Genomic DNA, 26,543 nt, shown 5'->3' on the forward strand with positions numbered 1-26,543 from the left:
CCACCAGCTATAACTGGAATGCAATACAAGCCATTGTAATGCTTTATGAAGAAAGCGCGTGCTGCTATCTTGCAACAACCATATGTTCCTCTGTTTGTATGTATCTGTTATCCAACCCTTACATAAGCCCTTGATGGAATTATCATCACAGGACAAGCACGCTTGTAGCACGGTTGAGTTGATCACAATAAAGCAATGAAGGAATGAAGGAGCTCGATGCTGAGGTGGACTGGCCACCCACCTTCGCAAGCCACAGCTGCAGACGGTGCAGACCTGCAGTCAGCTGCTCAACAGCCTTCACTTTGGGGACGACACGAATACAGATATTTGGGGCTTGGGCTATATGCCCTTTTAGGAAAGAGTGAAGCAATGTACTTTTTCTGGTGCAGGAGAGAGGGAAGGGTTGGGGACGGAGTTGAAGGAAAGGCTGGGGAGGAGGTTGCTTTAATGTTTTAGAGAACCCGTGAGATGTTACTTGCACACACAGCGGCACTCGCACGCCTCAGACTGCAGCAGGGGCAGCGGGGACCGGGACAGCCCAGGTTTGCCGCACCGCAGAACGCACCGTCGGCATCCAAGCGCATCCCCGGGGGCCGCTCCCCGTCCCCGACTGTCCTCCGTGCCCATCGGGCACTACCAGCGCCTGCCCCGGGCACCAGCCCCCGCCCGGGAAAACCAGCGGGCAGCGCCAGGGCCGCTTGGCACGGCACGGCTGCATCCCGGTGCCGCTCCCGGTGCCGCAGACGGGCCGGGCCGGGCCGAGCCGCAGCCCCGGGTCCGGGGCGGTCTGTGCCGGGCTCCGAGGGCCATGTGCCGAGTACTACGGGCACTGACTCCACCTTCCCCAGCTCCCGCCCGCCCCCACGCATCCAGGAAGGGAAAAAGAGGAGGAGGAGGAGGAGGAGGAGGGAAGGGGGTGAAAGGGAAGGAAAAAAAAAAAAAAGAGAGAGGTTGAAAGGAGGGAGCTCGCCGAGACCCACCCTTCTCCCTCCTCCTCCGGGCTGCTGGCCGGGCTTTTGTTTTCCTCCAGCGCCGCGTTTCCCACACGTGATTGCCGTGTTATTGCACAGGGCGCTCGGCGGCGCGGCTGCTGCACCTATAAATACGGAGCGGGCGGGCGGCGGGGGCTCGGGGCAGCGCGGCGCGGCCGGGCGGAGCGCACCCCTGGGCACCCCCATGCACCCCGCGGGCACCGCGGCGCCCCTGCCCCGCCGCCCGCCCGCCTGACGGGCCGGCAGCGAGAGGCAGCGCCCGGCCAGCGGCGAGGGGAGGGGGAGCCGGCCGACAATGGCGGCGGCCGCCACCGCCGCCAGCCCTGGCAGTCCCGCCGCCGGGCCCCTGCCGCCGCCGGCGGAGCCCTGCCCCAGGAAAGCGCCGCAGCCGCTGCAGCCGCCGCCGCCGGCGCGCAGCGACCCCCGCCGCAGGCAGGCCGCGCTCTCCTTCCTCACCAGCATCTCCCTCGACGGGCGGCCCCCGCCGCCGGGCAGCGACGGCTCCGCCGCCCGGCCCCGCCAGGCGCAGCCGCCGCCGCGGCTGGGCAGCCCCCCGGCGGCGCCCGCCGAGCCCCCAGAGGAGGAGGAAGACGAGGAGGAGGAGGAGGACGCCTTCGCCGCGGTGCAGGTGCCGCCCGCCGTCTTCCTGGGCGCCGCGGCGGCGGGCAGCCGCGGCCGCCTCAACTCCTTCACGGCGGGGGTGCTGCCGGCGCCCTTCGGCCGCACCAGCCCGCAGGGCAGCATCGGCGGCAGCGGAGAGCTGGGGCAGCCCGGCCCCGCCGCCGCCTTCGAGCTGCAGCGGTCCCGGTAAGCAGCGCCGCGGGGATGAGGGATGCTCGGCATGCGGGGATGAGGGATGCGCAGGATGGCGATGGGCTCGGGAAGGGCGGGCACGGCCGCCGGGCGGCCGGGGGAAGCCGTGGGGAGAGGGAGGCCCGAGAGCCGCGGGGCGGGAGCCTCCCTCCGCGGGGCCGGCTCCGCTGCCCTCCGGCCGGGGGAGCAGCGGCAGGGATGTGCGGGCGTGCAGGGGCAGGTCAGCCGAGGTGCCCGAGCCTCCCGGGCGGCAGCAGCCCGTCCGTCGGTCGGTCCCGCCTGGGCGCGAGTGGCTGAAAGTTTCCCTGGCGCTCAGCAGTGCGGGCGTGCGGCTGCACCGCCGCCGTGCCCGCCGCAGCCCAGCCCAGCCCCGGCGCAGCCCAGCCCAGCCCCGCCGCACAGCCGCTGTCATCCCGCGCTCCCGAGTGGTGGCGGATTCAGCCCGCTGTGCTGCCTGTCCTATCGACAGCAGGCTGGGAACCGGCTCTGAGTCAAGTGAGCTGTAGCCAGGTCTGGTAGCCCACAAGGGGGAAGGAAATCTTTGCATGGAATTCGCGGATTACGGTGCGAGCGCATGGTTTAAGCAGCGTCTCGCTACCACCCTAAATAAGCTCTTTATCTCCAAGCACTTTGTTCCTCTGGGTCGTTTCTTGCCGCCGGGTACTCTTTTGCCTTTTAATTCCCGAAGGAACAACCTCAGCTGCTTCAGGTCTCAAGCTGAGACTTCTGGCTAAGGTGCAATCATGTAAAAATGTGTGAATGCCTGTGGATACAAAATCACCTTCCTCCACTTCCTCAACAACATACTCAGATATCAAAGACGGAGGGGGGGAAAGAAGCTGGAGGAAATGACTGTGCTCCCCAAGCCCACATCGGCAGCCACTCCCACATTCCCCATTTGCCACACTCCCTCCTTGTTTCTCCCTTGGACAAACAGGTAGACTTTGAGTCACATGTTATTGCAAGGGTTTATAAGGGTAATTGAGCATAGATCGCTGTAGAAAAGTCTCTTTCAAAACCAACCAGCTTGGAGAAATTGGAAGTATTCCAGGGGAAAGTTATCTTAGATTCATGCCCCACTGTTGGTTGTTTTCCCCTTCCCTTCCATCTGGGTTGTATTGGTGGCTTTTTTGAGCCCCTTTTCAGGTGCTGTGCTAGAGGGAGCCCCACCTTCCCAAGCAGCATGCCTGCTGGTGAGTTACCACCCTTCTTCTCCCAGTCATGTGTCTCTCAAAACATTTTCTGCAGTGACAACCCTCTAATTGCTCCGTGGATCAACTGCACAGCTGTGTCACACACACACTTATGCCTTTCAGTCTGTGATGTGATTCTGCCCACAGCCTTGTGGGGGAGAAGTGACCCACAGACCATGATTTGGGAATTGCTTTTCTACTCTTGAACTAAGCATTCAAGAGACTGGGTTCTTCTCGACCTTCTACTTAGTTTCCTACTGCAACCTATGTGGGGTTTTTGGGTTGTTGTTTTGGTTTGGTTTAATTTGGTTTGTTCATTACATGAGAACAGAGTGGAGGTTAAGAGGGAAAGGTAATTACAACCTTGTTTACAACCTCGAAATCCAGAGTCTTGCAAGTTCAGCTGCACTGCTAGCATGCAAACAAACTGAATAGATAGCCCAAGTCCATGGCAAGGGAAGTCACCTAAGGAAACCTTTCCAGGATGTTCCTCCAGTCCTGTAGCGGCTGTCATTTGTTGCTGTATAATTTCTTGTGATGCAGGCTGCAAGGAAAGTGCTGGTTTTCTCATACTGTTTTGTGTTCTTGAGAGCTGGATTCAGTTGTGCTGAAGACTTTGCATTACTGCACTGACAAGAACGAGGCTCTCCATTGTAGCACTTGCTTAAAGCTGGCCCTGGTGCTGGAGAGCTCTGGATCATGTCCCCTGCCTTTGCTGGCTGTCCTGATGCTGCACATGTGCAGTCCAGGGCAGACTTTGCTTTCAATAGATCTGTTTCTGTTCTGAGAAAAGTGTATATTTTTAAACACCCGGAAGGGGCAGCTGCAGACCACGGAGCTTGCACAGAATGTTAGCAGCTCATCTTCTTAATGAAAAGGTGTGGCAGGAGCTCTGGTTGCTGGGTTCAGCCGTGGCTGCACAGAAGTTAAATCACAGGCATGCACCGGGCTGGCACAAGCCCAAGAACAGAGGGTTGCAGCAGCCCTTCTGCTGCTCTCTTAATGGAGAGGAAGGAGCCAAATCCCCAGCACCCAGCCAGCCCTTCTCAGGGTGACAGGGTGAAAGTCACAGAACCTGCCTAGGGACAGGCATTAGGTCATCTGAAGGATGATGCAGAGAGGAAAATTAGATTTTTTTTGGTAGTTCACGTGTGCACTGGCTGCCTTTCCTCCCACCCTTCTGCTCTCCTTGCCGTGAGTGAGCTTGAAATTGAGTTTGAGGAGTTGTTTGACAGATGAGTCCTGTGTGCTGAGACACAAACGTGAAACCTTTTTCTGTTACAGTATCAGGCAAGACAGCTTTCCTTATGTTGTTATTTTTATTTGGTTTTCAGAAGCCATTGTGAACGTATAATCAGAGTTCCCTGGCTTTTTTGTTTGTGTTAGCAGTTTGTATAATTGCATACTAGTTTATATTTAACAAGGTTATCATTAATGTGGTTTGGGTTTGAGCTCTATGTGTATTCACAAGAAACAAACAATACAAAAAAGGAACATGGAGCTTCTAGCTGCTTGGAGGCTAGTATGTAATTATATGTAAATGGCAAAAAATAGGCCTGTTCAGAAGTTGGCTGGTTGGTGCTAAAGGCTCCTGTCTTCCTGCAGGTGTTTATTTCAATTTGTGGTGAATAGGTGGACAAGGACATGAGTTTATTAGAAGCTAGGGCCAGGGTTTCTTTCATGTGAAATTATAATTCATTTTAATAGAATAATCTGAAATTAGTGAGGAGTTCTGTGAAGCCAGGTTTCAGCAGCACTGGTTTAAAATAATTGCACATCCTGTGGATTAGGGGATGGTCCAGGTGTCTGATTTTGTGTATGCCTAAAATTTTTCTTGCCATAGTTTTCTTTGGGAAAAATATTGCAGTTTCCATATGTGAAGTTTCCTTTTCCAGTGGGACAGGTGGTTAGAAATGAGCACATGCTCTTTTTTTGTGTTGTTTGGTTTTGGATTTTTTTCTGTTTTGCTAAGGAAGCAAATTGGTGGTTGAATTTGGAGTTCAAACGTTGCTTACAGTTTAATTTGTCTGTGTCACCACCATGTCAGGTCTGAAAGCAGATGGGCAGAAGATGGGCACCTTCTGGGAGCAGCAGGTGCTGGGAAGCAAGGAGAGGGTATCTGCTGAGTAATCACTGAGGAGAGGTCCACTCAGAGGGACACTGAGGTTATCATGGTCCAAATAGATTTTTCTTCAGAATTTACTGACCTACAATGTATCTCATTTCCTGATTAATTCTAAGATTAATTTGCAGTTAGTAAAGCTTGTGAAAATTTAATTTATTTCTACCTGTTAGAAAAAACAGAGATGCATTTGGTTTGCAAAGTTCATTGGGTTGTTAGTGCTGGAGGAAGCCCCCAGGATGCTGAATCCTGCCATTAAGTATTTGTGAGGGAAGGGTGAGAGGTCAGAATCCAGTTCTGCATGGCCTTGGGCAGGCAGGCAGTGCAGTGTCAGCCCACAGCAGAAGATGCCTCCAAACTGAACACGCAAGAGACAAAAGAAGAGTCTCTCAGAACCAAGTGTCTTACAGACAGAGTCCTGAAAGGGGAGCAGAACAAAGAGCTGGGGGCACCGTCCACCCCGTGGGGTCATCCCAGCATCAGGAGGTGGCTTGTGAGCTGCTGGAGACACATCAGCCCTTTAGTGTGTGATGGACACTCTGCTATTCACTGGACCCAAAGCCCTTTGGGCAGCCTGAATTTCAGAATGATGTATACAAGCATAGCATGAAAACAGTGATTTAATGGTCTGAAAAGTCAGTGGGTAGTGCACATGCTAAACAAAGTCTTCCCTTAGGTGTGTGACCTTGTATACCACTGATAGCTGCTGGCTCTAAAGAAGGGGATGCTTGTTGACCTCAGCTGTCACTTCAGGAGGCTGAATTCCTGTGCCTCCCTGAAGGGGGAATGTTCAACAGCAGGGTTAAGGCTCAGGTAGTAAGGGCTGTTTCAGTAGTAGCACACAGTGTACAAGCTCCATGAGCCCTGGAAGGAGCACGTCCTTCAGCACGAGCACGCCGAGAGGCTGGGTCCTCATGCTCACCATGAGCTATGCAGGGCACTCACTGATGCTGCTGGGCTCTCTGAGCTGTGCAGGGGCACTCACTGATGCTGCTGGGCTCTCTGAGCTGTGCAGGGGCACTCACTGATGCTGCTGGGCTCTCTGAGCTGTGCAGGGGCTCTCACTGATGCTGCTGGGCTCTCTGAGCTGTGCAGGGGCACTCACTGATGCTGCTGGGCTCTCTGAGCTGTGCAGGGGCACTCACTGATGCTGCTGGGCTCTCTGAGCTGTGCAGGGGCACTCACTGATGCTGCTGGGCTCTCTGAGCTTTGGATGTGCTGAGCATGGCCAGCCCCAGACTGCAGGGACTGGCTTTCACCACCACTGCTCTCTGCCAGCTATTTCCCTTGCTCAGGGCACAGGTGTTTGTGCCTCCCTCTGTTACTTCCTTTGAAACTGGTGGAAATGGGGTCATCTTCCAGGTGTTAGCTGAAGCTGACCAGTGGTTGAGAAGTCACTGGAGTAGGGTGGCACACACATGGATGGACACCATAGATGCAGCACCCTTGTTCCCTTGGTACACAAGCTTTTAAAAACAAATCCCACAGGAATTTGCTCTGGTGTATTTTAGGCTCTTATTATACTATTTAGTGAGCATCTCTGTCAGATAGAAAAGGTTAATATTCATCAGACAAGGAAAAGAACCCCTTTGCTGTCAGTTCTGAAGAGTAGAACAGTGGGACAGAACATGGTGTTCATGAGTACTAGGGAATTAATTAGAGAGCTTCACAGAGGGACAGAGGCTGAGAGGCAGCTGTGTCTGCCAGAGCCTCAGGACTCTGCAGGTTTCAGAGTGAGGCAGCCTTGGAGCTGGACAGGTGAGAGGGATATTCCTATGTGTGTGCACATAACCCCTGTGAGGAGACCTGAGCTGATAACACGTGAAAAGTCCTGTTTGCCCTCACTGGCTGCCAATTCAAAGTTTTCTTGGTCCAGCCCTGGGAGGTGCTGTGGTTATACCACACAGGTGCTTGGCTGGTGTGCAGTGACCCCTCATTAGCTGTCAGGAGAGCAGAAGGAGCAATTTCAGTGGGTTTGCTTATGTGGTGGGTGCATTTTCACTACTTGACTTTCTTTGCAGCCTTTTCTTTACCAGCAAATCTCCTGTGCAGGCAGCTAAACTGGGTCTTTGCCTTAGAAGCCTGCTACACAGCTGTTGTCTGCACCATAGTAGTGTTGAAAGCACCTTGAAATGGTGAAGATTGGTGGCAGCTGTGTGAGTCACTAGCCCTCCAGACCATCACAAAAACAGTTCCATGGTAGATAAATAGGATAATGACAGATCATAGTTTGATGATAGCTTTTGAATATGAAGTGTGCTTTAGTCTGCAATTATTATGACTTTGAGAATTCTTCTGGTGGAAGATACTGCTTAGCTTGCAACAGTTCAAAACACCTAAAATACAAATATGAGATTGCCAAGTGTGCTCTCTGAAAAAAAAAAAAAAAACAACAAAAAAACCAATCCTCTAGTAATTCTCTGATTTCCTTGTTTCAAAAAAGTAGATATCAGGTGGGCTCTCTGGAGACTCAGTAGTGCAGTATGATGGAAGGTAATGATGAGAAGAACCAAATCTTGCTTTATTTTCTTTTAATTTTTTTCCCTCTGATTTCAGCTGTACTACTCTTGTAGTGTAAGTTCTCCACTATGCAAATGAAAAGGCTGCTCTTTATAATTTAACCTAAAAGTGCAGAAATTTGGTTTGTATGTTGGGACTTGGATACACTGAAGCTTCTGTAGGCACCAGCTTGTCCCTTACGAAGCGTGGGAAAGCAGATTCTATTTGCAAATGGGACAAGCTGGTGTCTACAGAAATCTATATGCAAATATCCACAGAATTCACCCCTGAACATTTGCCAGTACCTCTGAGGGTGTACTCAGCCTTTATGACAAACTCTTTTCTGGACCCAGGATTGCTATGGATGGCTGTGGGGCTGCCACCAGATACCAGACTTAGCAACGCAGCAGGTGCAGCGATACACAGAGCTGGCTCTTTTCACAACCCAACTGAAAAAACCCTTGCCAGTTTGCTGTGAGAAGTATTCTTTCTAGAAAATGGAAATGACATAATTTGGCATATGGAGAGTATCTGCTTGCTGGCCTGTCGTTTGCAAATAACATGCTGAGAAATTTAAGGAATGGTATTTGTTTTCATAGGAAGGGCTTTCAGAAGTTTTCAGGGTTTTATGTTTTTTTTTTTTTTTTCTGTTTCGTTTTGGTTTTGTTTGGTTTTTTTTTTTTTTTGTCTGCATATGTGTGTGGGGATTTAGTTTGTTTTGTGTTTTGGGAAGGTATTTTTAGGTTGGCTTTTTTTATTTTTTTTACTGCAAAGGTAGGATAGAGAGCTGGTAGAGCATTTAGCAGAAGAAAATTTAATGGTAGTTGGAGAAAACGTGATGTGCCATTGGGAGACTTCTAGGACTCTTGGGATTTGCTTTTCAGTGTGCAATATGCAGATTTAGGGGGATACACATTTAAGGAACTGAGAGGTTCCTTTACAAGTGCCACTGTGTTATGTTTGTAGCAACTGCTTTCCTGTCATCAATGCTAAATGTATTTTCTGTTCTCATTATGTATTTCAAAGCCAGCACTGCTTTTAGGAGCAGTGTTTCAGGGTGTTTGCCTAAGGAGGGTTTTCTGTTATGGAAAATTGAGAAGTGAACGAGTAGTGAAGCAAAGGCTACTTCTTTTTTAGAAGTCTTTAAAAAAAATAAAATAACCTTTCACCTCATCTATGAATATAAAGCAGAATTGCATGTTCTTAGCAAGCAGTGGTGTTTTCCCCTGTGTTGTTACAGATCAGGCTAGCAATTTTGTGAAATTGAGGTTTGGGGAAAGATTCACTCACCACAATTGAAATGTTTTCCACTCCTTGTCTTGGATGACAGAGGAAGGTATGTCCTCTCTGACAAGAGATTCTGAAACACCTGGGCTGTATGTTTACTTCTATATAAAACTGCTCAGTTAAATCAAGCACCAGTGTATGATGTTTTCCTAGTAAGTAAATCTCTGCAATATCAGGGATTTGACTCTATAAAATTGATGGGATTAAAAAATGGAAAGCTAGAGAAGTTTATCATAATTTTTCAGTCAACAATGGATTGCATTTTGGTGCTCCTAGAGATAATCATATTACCAACGTAAATATGATTAAGTTTTTGAATCTACATGCTGTCAAGGCAAATCAGACATAGGCACATCTGTTTGTAGGTAAAGGCATTCAAAAGAAGCATACATTTTCCTGCAAAGAAAAAAAAATCCCCTCATTGTGTAACAGGAAAAATCTGTAAGGTGACATTATGACTTCTTTCTGCACCATGTAGCTGGAACTGAGCTGTATGAAACAAACAGGGATGAAGCTCTTGAGCTTGCTTTTCCCTTTCTCTGGGTTCAGAATTCATCTGGGTTAGCAGCCTGCTTGCACTAAGCTGTATTTCTCTGCCATCCATGTGCTGTCTGCTCTGTGTGGCTTCACCCATGACTGTGCAGGTCATACCTGCAGTTTTTTTGTGTATGCAAGGGACAGAGAAGTGATACTGGGATGTAGTGGTGGTGCAGCCTCAGTAGGTACCAACCACAGGCACTGTTGCTGCCCTTGTTGCTTGTGTCTTCTGTAGTGTGGGAAGGCTGGTGAGAGCTTTCTCTCTATCTTCTCCCTTCTGTGGGGCATCATTTCCTTTCCCATTCCAGGATGAAGAAGGAGCCACTGCAGGTAGCTAACAGGGTTAGTAACTCCCAGGAGTTACTAAGGAGATTGAATGGACAAATGTCCATCCGAATGGAAGGCTCTAGCATTTCCAGCATCATTGTTTCTGGTCGATCTGCCATGGGTGGAAGTGCAGGGAGATGTCCCAGCCCTCCAACAAGGCTGGATGACACAGAGGTTCATATACCAGAAAGGGGAAAGAAGTCAAGAGACCCCCAACTGGGTTCTCTCCCTTTTTGACAGGAGGTGTACATGCTGGCAGAGTGGCATGGATTTAGTTTCATCATGATTGAAGGGTCAGATATTATTACCATTGCTTTTTACAGAGAGAACTCACAGCACTGGAGCAGTCTGTTGCCCACCGCAGCTGGTAGCAGAGAAGTGGATTCTACCCCCAGCCTCATGGTGTGCCCTTAGAAGGGTGCAAGCAGCACAGCTTCACCAGCCTGCTTCAGAAAGAGGGCTGCTGAATTTGAGTTTCCAGGGTGCATGGTGCTGGAGGAGGGGAGAGCAGAGCCTCACTGCCCCAAGGAGATGGGATGCCTTTGGCACTCAGGAAGGACCACTGTGGCAGCTGCAGGGTTGTCTGGTTTCATGCAGTACCCCCAGCACACATAGGATGGAGAAAGTGGGAGCCAGGAGGTGAATGTCACATAAGGCCCTTTGCCTTCAGGCCTGCTTGGATCACGTACATACATTTGCATATGCACTGGTGCAGCCCATAGCTACAGTTCATAAAGCTCTCATTGCTCCCTGTTCACAAGGACATGTTCTAGGCACCTGCACTGCCCACCCCACTGTACTCAGCCTGTGTGAAGGGTGGAGCATAAAGCAGAAGCTAGATGTCAGCTGTGGTCTGAAATGTGTCCTGAAGATATCTTTCTGGGGTTTTAACTCACCAACTTTATTCCTTGTGTTTTGTCAAACTTTATTTTCCTGTTGCTTCTGCACCTCTGTTAGTACCTACACACAAAGGAGATGAATTTCCTCCTTTTCCAGTCAAGGCTGCAATCAGCTACACCCAGGCAAATGCTGGGTGACACAGAAGTGTTGCCCACGTGTCCATGGGGTGTGGTGGATGGGCACAGCAGGGAGTGAAGTCCTCATTAGGTGACAGCTACTTGAAAATGAAGACACCCATTTTGATACCTGGGACGTGGGCACAGTTGAGGAGGTTTGGTAGTTGCAAGCACACTCTGCAGTTCCCTGAATTTGGTTAAGTGAATGATACTGTCTCTGACTAGAAAACATGGAGGTGTCTTTTTGGGTAATAGGAAGAGAGGCAAAACAGCTTTCAGGTGCTGCAGTGCAAAGTGCAGTTTAATGGCTTAGGTAGGTGTGTCATGAAGGTGCTGCATCAGGTTATGTAAAAAGGTGTGGAAAACTCTCCATCTACTATTAATAGATTTGGAAGTGTGGCCTTTAAAACACAAAGGGTTGTGTTTGTATTTTTAAAAATACAAGTTCACGTCAGCCTCTGTCTTCAGCAGTGTGGAACCTCCTTAATTTTATGAGGCTGTTTTCCTAAAGCAAAACTGGGTTTGATTTTTAATTGGTGGTGTTCACTGCTTTGTAGAATCCCATCTTTTAGAATCCCATAAGCTAATCCAGAAGAAGTGGCAGCTCAGAGGTGGTTGCTTAAAAAGGCAGAATTATTTACAGCAGAACACAAAGTGCCACTGTCAAGTATCTCCATTGTGACCTTTGAGATTTATTTGGAAAATCTGTATTTTTCCATGTGCATGACTTGCCTCAAGATAAAATATTCTTCTATTTTAGAAGGCACTCCAGGTACTGCAGAACTCGAGAGCAGCCTCGCAAGTAGCAAGTGACTGCACACATTTGTTTTAAGGAACAGGCTTCATTGTCCCAGGCTTTTTGCTTCTGTTTGTTTTAAAGAGATTATTAGAAATACTAGTTTCTTGTTTGTTCATTAGTTTCATTACTGATGTAAAGCTATTCAAATCAAAGATAGTGCTAGGGTGCAACAGGGAGCAACTTTGAGCAGACGCGTTTGAAAATAAAAACCGCAAATTGTAGGAATTTGCCAGCACCCTTGAGCAGGCACTTTCAAGGCAGTGTTTTCTGTTGCTGCCCTCATGATCTGTGGGAAGGTTGAATAGATGATGTGAATGGAAATGTGTATTTTCTCTCAGTGTGTTTGTGAGCTCGCAGGCTTCCTTCTCCTGGAAGATGTAGCGTTGCAGCAGGAGCGAGGATGTTTTTCCCAGTGTAGTACCGGTGCTGTGCTCTGTGCTGTACAAAATGCTGTTACTCCTCCATGTTCCTTAGGAGCTAAGCCCCGAGCCCAAGACCTGTTTAGTGTGGTAGGGCACTGCAGAAGGGTGTGGGTTGTAATTAGGATTCACTCCCTTGAGGAGGATGGGCTGAGAGCAAAGAGGCTGGTGTGAAAAAGTGCTTTTAAGCCGCTGCCTGTTTGCAAGGATCAGGGCATCTGAAAACGACCAACCTCTGCATTAATTGCAGGGTTGCTCAGGTACAAATGAGAACAGGATTAGACCTGTTCTTTCTATTTTAAGTGCAGAGGTAGTATTTCCAACCCTTCGAGCGATTGCATATCTTGAATATCTTACTGGATAAATGAATGTGATAGCAACAGTCAAGGGTGGCACGGTCTTTTGTGTAACTAGCACTAACCTTGCAGTTCTTGCAGTTCTTTGTTTTGTATGATTCCCCAGGAATATTTCAACACAGTCTTGCCTGGTTTTTTGTTTGTTTTGTTTTTTGGGTTTTTTTGTGTCATTTTCATATGTTAGAAGAAGCTATCTTTTGAAAGGCTCTTGACCCTCATATCCACTTTCCAAGATGAGGGGTTATGGTAGTGAAAACTTGATTCACATCCCTGGTGATGTGGGGAGGGAACTGTTTTCTTTTTACTGGTCAGTTGTGGACTCTCTAAATTTTAATTTTGTAATGTGGTAGATTCTGAGAAAATTGACATTATATTTTTTTAATAAGTTGTTCGCATTAACAGACATATTTCCGGTCCGTTTAGTGGAAAAGGTGAAACAGGAAAACCAAAATTTCATCATTTCAAAACTGCCATTGCACACTGATGGCAGTTTGTGAGCTTGATCAGTGTAGTGGTCTGATGTCATACCCAGCATGGTTTTACCCTTGTCCAGGGCTTTTTTTAGATGTGAACATGCAGTGACTGAGGAAGTAGTGGTTTCTGTTTGCGTGGTCTGGCAAGGGGGGGGCTCATTTTTTTAATCAAAAGAAAATAAACAGCCCAATTTTATACAAAGTATAGCTGATTTCACTTTCAGTGGAAGCAATAAGGCAACATTTTACCTGTGACTTCTATGTAAGTAGCTACCAAATGAGCCTTCATGCTGTATCTCTCCAGAGATTTGCAAGGGGGAACCACACCAAGGCACAGAGGGGGGGAGGGTTGTGGTCTTCTCTTGGTGCTGCTGTCTGCAGCTTCTCAGCCTTGTGAGAAGCACCTTTGTGTTTCTTCCTTATTCCAGCCAGATGCAAGTGGGGTTTGGCGAGCACATCTCTTCATTTATCTGTTCTGACCTATCCAAGCACAAAGCCATTCCACCCTTTCCTCCGTGCTAGACAAGTTCATTATTGTTCAGGTCTGAGGAGGCAAAGGGTGACAGAAGCAAAACAGTGCAAGTTTTGCATAATCTGTTTTTTTTCCTGCGGCTGTGGGGGCCATGGCCCTTGTATAGTGGCACTTTGTTCAAACTTCTTCCTTTGCAGAGACTACTGGGAAGGGCGGAAAATGCTGTGGGTTCTCGGGCAGTTGAAGAGACAGCAACAGAAGTGTGGTTTTGGTTCCATATCTGGACAGATTATTAAGGTCCTGCTGCTTGAAACCGAAAACTAAAGGCATATGAATCGCCTGTTTTCCAAATAGCAGTTAGCAGATCCTGCCAGGAAAGGAAATCTTCACAGGTCTCATTGTTCTCTGTCACAGGTAGCTGAGTGCTGCTCTGTTAGCACTTGCATCCCTCATTTTACTTGTTGAATTTGTGGAGATGGTTTCCTGCTGTCAGGATCAAGTATCCCAACTACCACTGCTGGTTGTGCTACTCACTGCCCCACAACCACGCCTGTGGGGGACCCTCAGCACGGGCTGCACACCCCATGTCTGCTGCCCTCCCCACTGCTGCAGCCTCCTGACACCTCCTTGCTCTGTAAGGCTCCACCACAGGCTCATGGTGGTGGCCATCAGGTTGCTTGACCATCCCTTTCCTTGCTGACACTGTCCTGACAGTCTGCAAGGCTGCGCAGCACCCGACGAGCATGGCAGGGGGCTGGAGCTGTCACTGTGGAGGCTCTGGATGTGCCTTTCTTCAAACAATAGCTGTGTGTCTACGTTGTATTTGTTCTTATTAGTACAGTCAAGGATGTTTATTCTGTATTCATAGCTGTACTTATTCTTTGTGAGGTGCACAAATAAGTTTTTCTGGTTTCTAAAACATAGTTTTTCCTGTCTAGAACTCCAGCAGTTCTACTCCCAAATTTCTTCTCCATTTTTTTTCCTTTCTTTTTCTTAAAAACCTTCAAAGCATGCTATGGTTGGGTGAAAAATTAGTTCATATATTAAAAAGAAGAGAAGGAATACTCACTCCTGGGGCCTCTTTCTCTATACCCCTTCTCTCTAATATGAATACAGAAAAGATCTTGCATGCAAACAAGTTCAAAAGGATGCGGAACAACTTGTATTCATGTCTTGTTTCATCGTCATCAGGATACTATTTTCTGTGAATTACTTACCCAGGTATTACATTACATAGAATTTGAAAGCTTTAAGGTACTAAAAACACACTACAAAAATTTCATGGGCTCCTACTTCAAGCAAAGAGAGAGAGATTTGCGGATGTACATTTACAGATGATAAAACTTCATGTTTGGGGGAGGATTACTGTTGCTTTAATTGCCTGTCTGATATCCTCCTTGGAAGATTAAGTATTTTTGGTAGCAGCTTTGTGGTTGGTACCCTGTTGGCTTAATATCTGTCAGAAAATGATGTAACTGTTACTGGCACAGGTAAAATTGAGCTTGTGTTCAGCTCCCTGGGAGGGTGTTGTGAATGGGAAACTGTTGTATATACATAATCCCATTAGTCAATATTGTTCAAAATCCTTTTTTTTTTCTCTTTCTCCTCTCACAACAAAGCTCCTAGGTCTGTGGTGAAGTGTTTTGTGACACATTTTTGAATGGGCCTTTTGCCCTGCATTCAGTTCTTTAATGCAAGAAGCTTTACCAGGAAACAAGAATCTCTTTCTTCTCTGTCTGTGTTTTTTCAGCTTGGGGCTGTGATGTTGAATATGCAGACAGACACACAAGTCAGATGATCTGAGATGTGTGATATTATGAGGTTATCCATTTCACATGATTAGTATCTGTACTGGAGTTGTTCGGTCTGCGTTTCATGTCTGTGCCATCTAAATATGTCTTAATCCTTTTTAAAGGATAGATTTTTGTGTGTTTTAACACACCCTCAAGGCTGTTATAAAGTAAATCTTCCTTGTATTATATTTAGTGCCATCTCTTGAATGAGGCAATTTTTAAAATTAGCTTTTATCATTGATAAAAGGCTGTATAAAAATAGAGCCTGATCCTGCAAACACTTGCAAATATGTTCTTACTTTTCCAGGTAACTTGTTGCCTTTGACTCATAATGACATTACCTAAAATAGTAAAATTTAGTAGTTTTGTAGTTTTGATTTTGATGAGCCCCATCAGCTGAAGTTTCTGCAGAAATGCATCATTAGTCATGCAGTTAGCACCTTTGTTAAGAATACTGAAGTGTGTTGAGTTTTTACAGGATTAGAATAATTTATTGGTATAAGTGCCTTCTTTGCATTACTAGGCTGGTATATTTTAAAATCTTATAGGGAAAGTTTTCAGATGTTCTTGCAAATGAATGTGCGCAATTAGTTCTTGTAATACTGAAAGCTGAATGTAGCCTGTGAGAATACTGGACACTAAATCTGAAGTCTGTGACAAAAAATCATTTTTATCCAAAGTGGGGTGAAAATTAGATTTTTTTCAAGGCACTTCATGCTTTAAGTTCTTTTTAATATACTTAATCTAAGAAGACATGATGAGCTGCTAGCAGACTTTCCCCAGCTGGTTTTACCTTTAAGAGTTTTGTTGTCTGCATAATGCTGCTTATAGAGCAAAGATTTTCTGCCTGGAGGTGCCTCTAGGTGATTTGGGGCAATTAAAGGGATTAGTGGCCCCAAAGCAGAGGCTCACTGAAGCAAATATGTTCACAATTCCAAGATTTTATTTCACAACCCAAAGTATCACCTTAAGCTCAAGTAGCTGCTGGGTTAAGCCAGCACAGAGGTCTGCCTCTGCTCTCATATTACCCCACATTTAATTTTTTGAGCTTTCAGAAGTACACAGCTTAATTAATTGAATGGAGTAGGGGAGCCAGATCAATACTATCCATTTTCAGGGACTCAAATTTTATTTCTTTTCTTTCTGCATAAGATTTTAATATGTTTTTTCATGATGGTTGCAGGCATTAGCAACATTTCTGAGTCACACGACCTGATAAAGGGGTCCATGTCTCCTATCCATCTTTGTGGCAGAGGAAGTTATTCCAGTATTTCCAGCTCAAGAGTCTTCCAATCTATGGTAGAGACTTTTCAAAGTCAATTTCTGCATTCTGCAAGGGGATTCTGTTCTGACAAAATTTCTAGCTTTCAAGATTTTAAAAAAAAAAAGTACCCCTAAAGAGCCACGTAACAGAAGGCAGAAAGTGAGATTCATTAAGGATTCACAGAAATTCATGAATGTTTAATATGTTTTAGCTTTGTTTTTGTTGCTTAAACAGAGTCACAGATCTCTCATGCCTTCCACTTTCAGAGAATCAGCAATGAATACTGAATGCAGCATAAGCACATGCAGAGTCTTTTTGTATATGTTTTCATGGAGATCAGGCTCTCTGGAAAATGCTGGATATCACCATGGAAGTGGTTCACAACTGTGCCCATTGCAATGCTGCTTTTGGTGTCTGCCTTGGTCCTGCTGTCACAGGAAGATGCAGCTTCTGGGGCAGCTCAGGTTCCAATGGGTGCCCCAGGAAAAGGGAGGGCTCTCTGGGGAGTTGCCTCTGCACTGGCATCTCCCCCAGCAGGAGCCAGGGTAAGGTAGATGTGAAACTGGAAAACAAGCCACCCCACCCTAATGACCAGCAGTGTGGTTCCTGAGTTTGTAGGAGGAGGTGTAAGGAAATCCAGGGGGAACAGTGCATCCTTCTGGCTGCTTGACTCTCTTTTGCATCTTCCACCCACCCAGTGGTATTTGAGGTTATGGCCTGGGTGTGTGGACAGCTTTTGTTCTCTTCTCTTAGAAACTTGTGATACTGAAGTCCATCAGGAGGGACTTCTGATTTTATTTCTTTTTATTGTTACTTTTCTTTTTCAGCAAGGCAATTACCTCCTCTTTCAAAAACCCCTTCTTCTGGATGTGACCCAGGGCCACCATTGCCTGTCACAATAAAACCAGCCAGCTGCTCTGGGGCATGCCAAATCCCCAGCAGGTTGTCAGCCTGTAGTGAGATGGGGTGTCATCTCCTGCTGGATGTAGAGGTTCTGATCCAGCTTGGAGCTTTTTCAGAGTTACCTGTTTTGTGGTCATACCGACAGCAGTGCCTGCGAGTAGCTCACTGCCTGCTCTTGCTGAGACTTGTCCCAGCAGCAGCTGCTGCTTTGTGGTGGCTGTGGGGCTGACAGCTGCTTTTGACAGGCTTTTTGACAGGCTTTGGGGTATGAATCCAGCTGTGTGGTCTCTGATTAAAATGCCTGGGTGTGGTTGAACAGTCTTTGACAATAATACATTCACTGACAATAGTGAAAGTACCTTGAAAACTTGAGCAGTGGTACTGCAGGATTGTCCCAACATGTTTTGTCAGGCTGGGACAAACAGCTGCCCCTTGAACTTGTGAGCCTTATTTATAAGAATTTCTCTCTAGTTGTTGCTGTAATCTGTGAATCGAAATAAAGTTGTATCTCCTCCCAAATATTCATGAAATTAGGCAATTCCATGGCCAGCTTCCCAGTCCATAGCTTGGGAGGTTGGTGTTACTGAATTTCCTTTCAGTTTCTGATTTTTTATGTGTGTATGGTCTGTCAAATCATACATCCATGGAGTCAGAAGTTAGAGTGAGCATCTTTGAGATGAAGAAAAGTGTTTTTGAAATTTAAGACTTGGTTCTGTGGAAAGTTTAATGGACTTTTTGTTATGCTCTGGAGTGGTTCACTGGGCTTCAAATGGGAATTAAAACTAAATGCTGGGAGTGACAGTTGTTTTTGCACAGGATTCTGCAGCCCAGCAAAAGATGCTGCTTCAGCTCCCCAGCAAAACTGGCAGGGACAGGGTAGATGATTTAAAAGAGTAAAGGAGGGTAAGGCTTTTTTTTGTCCATCGTTTTGCAGGACAGAGGAAAAGAAAGTATCTCCTGTTACACTCTATGTATAAAAAGTGGAGATCAAAGCTTTCAGAAGAAATACCAGGTTGGGAAGGGGAAGCAGCTGTTTCCTTCTTCCGTCCACTTTCCTCTTCATTTCCCTGTCCTCCCCCATAGATGGGAGGATCTCAAAATGCTGCAGAGATTTGGGCTCAAGACTTTTGTGGTGAGATGTGGATTGTGAGAGTGGTTGGGGGATATGGCTTCATGTGATTTTTCCTACATTTGTATTAAGTGCAGGGCTGGGGGCAGCATTCCTGAAGCCCGCCCTAGAGAGGCAGGCTGTTGTGGTGTCATCCTTGTGTTGTCCTGGGAAACTGAAATTTCATTGACATAGAAAAGTGTCTCTTGACTGTTCCTGTTTAAGAGTAGGATAGATAATTTGGTGCTCCCTGGAGAAACCTTGCCACCTCCGAGTGTTTGATTACTTTGCAAAATACTTTGAAACTTTTTTTTTTCATTTTCTGTCCTCCACTGGCTTGCCTGACAGCAGTGGCAGAATACCTCCTGCTCCTCCTCTAGTTACAGCCTGGAACTAGTGGCTGAAACAATTTCTAGAGAATAAAATTGAGGGGTAATAGAGGATAAAGAACAGCATGGCCACGCTTCATATGTTATCTGTGATGCCTAACAGAGCTTCTTTAATAGAAGACAATTCTTCTCTGCTGTCCTTGTGTTAGCAGGACACAATCCTACAAGAAAAAAATTGGATACGTGAATATTAATGAAATCTGTCATTAATTATCACCAGAGCAGACTGAGGAGAATTGGGTTGCATTTTCAGTGGATTTAAACATAACTTTGCTTATGCAATCCTGTTAAACATTGTTGAAATATGTCACTGAGAAAGCTCATTATATCTGCTATATAAAGATTACGACTTTTGGGGGAGATTAAAGTTTTAGCAGCGGTCGCCGTCTTTCTTGTGGCCACAACAGCGACCTGTTAAATGTGGAGCGGGGGGAGGAAGCTGTGGGTAAGCCAGATTTTCTGTCTGTCTGGAAGCACAGCATTTAAAGCTGTTAAGCCAAACCAGAGGAAACTCTGTGAACTTTTTTTCAGGAAGCAAAATTCTTCAGAAAGAGGGCACATTCAAACAGTGGGAAACATTCTTTTGTTTTCCTGAGTATGTATCTTTTGTATCGTAGGTATCATAGATGAATGTGTATATAAAAAGAAAATAAAATCTAAGTGAAACATTGGCATTGGGCAAATCAAAATGCTCTGTTCCCCGTGAAATAGGAGATTTTTTGATTTTTGCTATCAATAGTGTCAAAAATAAAAGCAGAAAGTCGGAGCTGGGTGCCTTGGCTCACAGCTTTGGTGTGCTGGGGTGTGTCTCAGGGGGCTGCTGTGCAGACACTGCCCTGCAGGGTATTTTATTCACCCCAGGCAGTGCTTACTCCAACAAGTCGTCTGCCAGTCTGAGTTAAAGCAATGTCTGCAGATCGATAGCTCTAATTAGACACAAGGCACCTGGTGTAACAGTGATTAAAAATAAGAAACATTATGACTAGTTATTGTACAACTTGCTAGAAACCACTGTATAATGATGGTACATTTGCCCTCAGATTAGGTCATGAAGCAGCTTTACTGCAGCTTGGAAAATTAGGATCAAAAATAGTCCTCTGATTAAAACTTGAGCTTTTGAAAGCTCTTCAGAGAAGAAAGATATGCAAATGCAGATGTATGGGAGAAATTAAGCAATCTGGATATGCATGATTCTCAAGTTTAAAGAGAGTAATTGATGTAACCATTGTGCTACTCATTTCTCACAGTCACCCTGTCTTAATACAATTAAATGAAAAATCAGAATGATCTGGAAATAAGTTGCCTAAAATACAGTCCATAATGGCTCAATAGATTAACTTAGGAGTTTCTGTGGTCATGCAGCTATTCTGCACGTACCAGTGTCAGTCTGCAATGGCAGTTTTCTTGAATTAGATTTATGAATTTCTCCCATATTTAAAAAAACCCCATAACTTTATCACATATTTATCAGCAGTCAAATAATTTCTCTTTGAAACAACATTTGCTTTCTGATATCATCAGGAGTTGGTCTCCTCCTTCTTTGCCCTTTGCTGCAGCAGTACGATTCCATCAGCCTCAGGGCATCCGCAGGTCCATTACGTCCTGTCAGGCAATTTTTAAACACTGGGGGAAAAAATGATTGTTTCAACCAATGGGAAAAAATTGGTTCAAAGACTGGATGTGACCAATATTAGCCACAGGCCTGTTTGGCATCTCTGTCTGTTGAGCTTAAAGCAGTCCAGCCTATTCCCTGTGACTGTGATAGATGCTGCTCACTGGCTGGGTCGAAGGAGGTGCAGTGGAGGAAGGTGTGAGGACAGCCAGCAGCTATGGGAGCACCTCCTGGGATGCAGGAACAGTTAAGCACTTCTTGTGATTTGAGGACCGTTTTGTGCTGATCCCATTGAGCACAGCAGATCTTTTCCTCCCTCACAAAACCCCAGAGAAGCTGATCACTAATTGTTTGTGTGCTTCCCTTACCTGGCTGGCTGCAGGAGACCTTCTGCTGGTGTGATGCAGGGGGTGGTAGATGGCTGAAGCAGCATGGTGCCTTTTGGTCACAGCATCAGCTCATTAGTATAAATGAGGCTGTTTTAAACCAATTTGAAGCTGTAGTTTGCAGGAGGTCTTTGCAGGGACTGACCTTTGCTTAATGTTATTTTGGTGTCAGGATGTTGTGCAGGTCTCTGGGGGTTAAGTTGTCCATGAAGACAGTTTCTCTACACACCAAGCCTGCAGCTGTGGGCTGTTCTGCATGTAAGGTATCAGAGTTTGATAAGTCTTGATGGTATTCACTTCTTAAAACCTCATACCCATTTTAGCCAAAATTCAGCACTGTTTGTTGACATGTGTTTAACTGATGTTTGTTTACACCTGGCCCCAGCCCAGTTTTGTGTATTAAAAGTGATGCTCTATTGAAGCAGATGTTGCCTGTTGTCTGTGACATGGACTTGATTTATGCTAGTCATGAAGGGCCATGATGATGGTGACTCCAGTTGCTGCCTGCTCCCTGTGCAGCAGCTCCAGAAGCCTGAACCACCTACAGGTGTGCTCTTGGAGAGGAGCAAGGAATTACAGGAGAACATAAAATCAACTAATGCTACAAGCAAGCAGTGTCCAGTAGGATGTTCCCCAAGTTCAAACGTGATGTGCCCCAAAGTCAGAGGTCAGCACAAGTCTCGTGCTTATTCAGAAAATTCCCACAGCTTGGCTGGAAAGGGCAGTGGTCCTGGCAGTGAGCACACTCCCTCATAGCTGGGGCAGTCAAATTCCCTTCCCTGTTTATCTGTGTTCCCAGTCTGAAAGGCTGATAGAAAGTGCTTCCTGATCAGCATGATAAATGGAATTTAGCATGATAATTATGTTTACAGCAGGACAGATGTACTAATGACACGTTCCCTAAAGACTTCAAATGAGCTATAAAAGAATCAAATCTCTGCCGAAAATGCTGGCAGCAGTATTATTGATTGTGTAAGTTACAGCTGATAATTGTCTTGTTTCATTTGAATGAGACAGTCAGCTATTAATGGCTTGTGCTCTGTAATACCAAAACAGCAGACTGTGCAAAATTTGTCAGTCTGGGTAATATAGTTGTATATTAGCAATGTGTCCTAGTGGACATACTCTGGTGGCTAGGGAAGGGAAGAAGTGTTACAGTTAATTTCTAATGCTGTTTCATCTTTTCTATCAAAATACTTGGCGTATGTGCCTTCAGGAAGAGAACTGGTTTTTCTTATCTACAAATTGTTTGATGTAAGACAATGCCTGCAGTAAAAAAACAAGCTCTCTTTGTGGTTATCGAGGATTGAAATGGAGAATGACTAATTAGCTGTCTTGTTCCACTTACCTCTTCCACAGTGGTGAAATGAATGAAAGTCTTACCCTTTTTTTTATGTGTGAGAGATCCCACAGATCTGTTGTGCATCCATAAGTGTGCAGTGGCACAGACATATATATACATATAATAGAGACGTGACCTGAAAATCTGTTAGTAGTTATCAGGCCTGATTTTTAAAATAGCAGTAAAATGAATTTCAAATTGGAAATCATAGTAAGTATAGTACCAGGTTTACAGTTAAATAAAGGTCTTGTATGTAACTAACCAAATTCAAAACCCCACTGCTGCAAATTGAATTACATTTTGTGACATCCTAATTCATTTGCATTCCCAAAGCACGTTTCATTTCATCTTGGGTAAGTTGAGCTGCAGATATTATCCCAGAGGAGCACAGTTCTTGTAGTCCTAACCTACATCCATGCTCTGGCTGATTAATCTGTAAATCCTTCAAAATTTCTCTCCCCTGCTATTACATCAAAGCAAGCCTGAGTAAAAAAACATGTGAGCAGAATCCTGAAATGTGTTCCCATAGCATGAGAAGGACTCTTTGTGTATTTCATTAGGCAATACTTTGGGAATTTTTTATGGGGAAACAGGCGGTTGGCTTTCTAAAGAGTGTGAGATGTGTTCCTGGGTTAGCGAAAGAGAGCTGATGGTCTGGAAAAACTGCCTGGAGATGCTTTGTAAAAATTGTCCTTGGTTCTTTGTGACCTTTCATCAACTTAATTCATTGCTAATGAGCTGCAAATTCATTGCAATTCATTGCAGAACTTTAAAATTGCCACTGAGTCAGATGACAAAGTGCCTTGTTTTATGTTATCAAGAAAAGTCCTCTGACTGAGGGAGGACTAGGCCATAATGCAACTCGGAAAAAAAGTTACAGACCCTTTGTCTCTAAAGGCTGCTGGTGGAAGTGCCGAGATTAAGAGAAGAGAAGAGGAGGGGGAGACCAGAAAAACTGAAAGTCTTACATCCACATAGGTTCTATCCGTATGCCTGTTCACCCCAGGGAAATGGTAATGTGATTGATTTGTTCCACATAGATAGGCAGAGCCTTTAAAATCAAATATATCCATTTTTGCATTGGCTTAGTGGTTTTTCTTCCTAAAGCCATTTAAAAAGTGCATGTATATAAAGAAATTAAACACCAACAAGAAAAAGCACACACAGAAAAGGGTCTCCGCTAAGGAAGAATTAAATATGTTTTTGCCTCTACAGTCATGGCATTTGCCATCCAAAGGTCTGCCTAAGGTTGTGCTTAGCATGGCTGTAGTTACAGCCACAGCACTACTCTTCCAGACCCTGGAAATCACTCAAACTAGGTCATTTCAGACTAACTCAGTGGACCACACCTCAGCTTTGGAGGAACCAACCACCACATCAGCTCAGGGCCCCATGGCAGGTGTTTTTCAGGTCTGGTGCTGTGATACGCTCCTGTGCTTCCCAGATACTTGGAGACAGAGACCTCAGGCAGCCACCTTTGACTTCGGGGAAAATTTGGTGTGTGGAGTAGTGCTTTATGCCCTCCTGAATGCTTTTTTATAAAGCTATTGACAAGGGGATGTCCTTTATCAAATGTGGGATTATGGAAGCCATCCCTGCCTCTCCTGAGCCTCAGAAGAGGACGAGGCATATGCACTATTAAACTGCCTGTCCTGGGAACTTACAGTAATTTTTGGACTTTTTGCCCCCACTTCCTGAGTGTATAGATGTCTGAAGTAATGCACAGGTTATATAAACTCATCATAGCCTAATGTTGTGGTGTTTGTTTGTGACAAGGAGAGGTTGGTAACTCAGGTCCTCCAGACTTCCTGTAAGGTCAGGGTGTGACCCCATTCCAGGTAATCATCTCTACCAGGAGATGGGTTTGTAACTGCAGTTAATTGTTGGCTATTTTGCTTTAATGATTGCTTTATTTATTTGCTTGTATGGTCTATAGACTAGATCAAACTGGTGGCTCAGTACACATTTGAAGTGGATCACTGTGAACATTGGGGTTGGTCAGCGAACCTCTACCCTTCCTCTTTGCATAGTATGGATGCAACAAATCTTTTGAGTGGGCTGGCAAGACACTGAACAAGTCAGGAATCATCACTGAGGCTCTTTGGTACAGGGGTGCTTTAAGGTGGCTGCCTGCTCTTGCATCTGCCAGAGCTGCTGCCTCTGATCCTTTTGGCACAGCATGAGGAAACCAAGACAGGGAAGGAAATACAGAAAAAGTGAAATTTGTGTCTTGTGCTGCATTCTAATATCAGTCCCCTAAACTGTTGTCGGCTAGCTTTGTCACTATGAGATGCTGTTTTATCATTCTGATAATATAAAGTATCAGTAGACTCAGTCTAACAGAGTGCTCTGGTGATTTTCCTCTCTTCTGATGTGTTAATGAATCTGCTTTTAGAATAAAATAGAATAAAATATTGCAGTTGTAAAGGACCCGCAAGGATCATCTAGTCCAACTGCCTGACCAAAAGTTAAAGCATGTTGTTAAGGGCATTGTCCAAAGTTCTTGAAGGTTTTTTGTGTTTTCTCCCCCCAAAAACTGATTGAAAACTGATATCTCATTGCTGAGTATTTCCTAGCCAGCCAACTTGTTGGCACCCACAAAAATTCAGTTCTCCAGTAATTACATAATTTACTAAGCAGGAGATTGCTCAGATTGCATTTTATAACCCAGCACTGTGGCAGTATGTGGGGAATATAGGAAAATAAAAGGCCATAAATTTGGAAACCATTCAAGTCTGCACATGCAGCTGTTTGTGGGGTGGCAGAGCAGGATGTGTTCTCTGAGTGAGTGGGGATGGTGCCCTGCAAAGAGGCTGTTTTCAGCAGAGAGCTGGGGAGGTGCTTTCTGGCCTCTGGCCTCAGCCCATTGCCATGTGTGCTCTCGGGGGCGTATTGATCCTGGGAAAGGCAGTCCCCTGTCTGCAGATGTAGGCTCCATTTGCCAAGTCAATGAATTGTTCATTAGGGTGACTGCTGGGTACTCTCTGTTGTGAAAACAGGTGGGGAGGCTTCTTGGCCAGCTTCTCTAAATATTGGAGAGGACTGTACCCACCATACCTTCAAAGAGAGCAATGATGCAGCTCACAACCAAATGTTGCCAGTGTTATGAGAATTCCTGCAATACTTCCTTACTGGAAGTAGGGGGAAACAAGGGTTCCTTGAGGAGATCCAATCTCTTAAACGTCACCTTTTAAACCATGAGTAGTCTTTGTGAACCATGGTGTTCAGTCTGTGTCTGGTCTTTCACCTTGCAGAACTAAATGTTCACAGTGGAGTAAACTGGATTTTGAAAACATTTACATTTTTATTTGAGTTCTGTACCAGGAGAGAGTAACTTCAGACTGGGAATGAGCCAATTGTCATAAGCCATGCTGAGCAAAAGACCTCAAAAGAGAGAGAAGAAAATGATCTAACCCTCTGCTAACCAGCAGAAACCCCATGGCAAAGTGACAGGAAGATGCCATGCCCAGTTGTGGTGGCAGGGATGGGGGAAAGAGAACAGTGTTTGCTTTTCCCAGGGTGAAAAATGCTGAGTGGCTCCAAGAGTGGAGACAAGCAGGGAAGAACTGAGCTCTCCCCCTGCAAGACTCATGTCCACAAGCTCATTGGTACATTGAAGCAGTTCTCCTGGGCAGTAAGCATCTGTTTACTCTGATAATGGATCTCGTGGTTCTGTTTTGGAACATGTCTCCTGTATTGCAAATATGTTTCTCAGTAAAGCATAAGCAAATGCAATATTTTAAGTAAATACATATTTTTGTACTCAAAGGCTTTTGGCATTGAAACTGACCATGTATGAACTATCAAGCAACAAGGCATTAATTCCTGTAGATGTAATAATATTTAAAATTATGGCACTGGACTGTCTCACCTTATCACAGGTATCAAAAAGTTAAGATATCTAAGCTGTCCAACATTATAGCTAATCTCTGAACAATATGCATAGGCTTGCTCTTCAGCAGTGAATGGCCAGGGAAAGCAGGGCAGTGACTCTTGGGTGTGTAATGAGATGCTGGGAAAAGTGCCTGATCCCAGGGGTATGCGTAGCATGTGTAGCCAGAACTAAATGGAAAGTACTCATCAGTGAATGCTCAGATTGCCATCACCTGTGCCAGCGTTCATATCTCATGCCCAAATGCCTCATGCTAATAAGCTTTCTCCTATTTGTTTGTTCTTTGTGTCCTGCTCACACAGGGGCTTTTTCTTTCTCTGTCAAGAACTCTATTCAGACCATTCACAGTGTCTAGGATATATTTTTTAGCAGTGCAATTAATTGTATGTTCAGATCTCTTCTAAGTCTAAGAATATTAAGATCTGGGATTGCAGAGTGTGTTCTCCCAAGACAGCACATGTGTGTCTGGAAGCAAGACAGGGATATGAGGTTGGGCTGTAGATAACCTAAAAAACACCTCAAAGGAAAGAGGAAAGGGCTGGAGTTTTA

At 45.6% G+C, this 26,543-nt stretch overlaps 1 protein-coding gene across 2 annotated transcripts in view; it reads left to right on the top strand.

Moving 5' to 3' along the window:
* The first annotated feature begins 963 nt into the window (after positions 1 to 963).
* CABLES1 (Cdk5 and Abl enzyme substrate 1) overlaps positions 964 to 26,543 on the top strand; it is a 71,722-nt gene continuing 46,142 nt past the window's right edge. The window contains exon 1 of one of the 2 annotated variants that reach the window (XM_077184821.1): positions 964 to 1,799. In XM_077184821.1, coding sequence (XP_077040936.1) covers positions 1,288 to 1,799 — 512 coding nt within the window. In that variant the 5' untranslated portion in view covers positions 964 to 1,287. The remainder of the gene's footprint in view (positions 1,800 to 26,543) is intronic. The other variant, XM_054634691.2, reaches the window with a different exon arrangement.

The sequence above is a fragment of the Agelaius phoeniceus genome, chromosome 1 (genome assembly GCF_051311805.1).
Source record: "Agelaius phoeniceus isolate bAgePho1 chromosome 1, bAgePho1.hap1, whole genome shotgun sequence".
NCBI lineage: Eukaryota > Metazoa > Chordata > Aves > Passeriformes > Icteridae > Agelaius > Agelaius phoeniceus.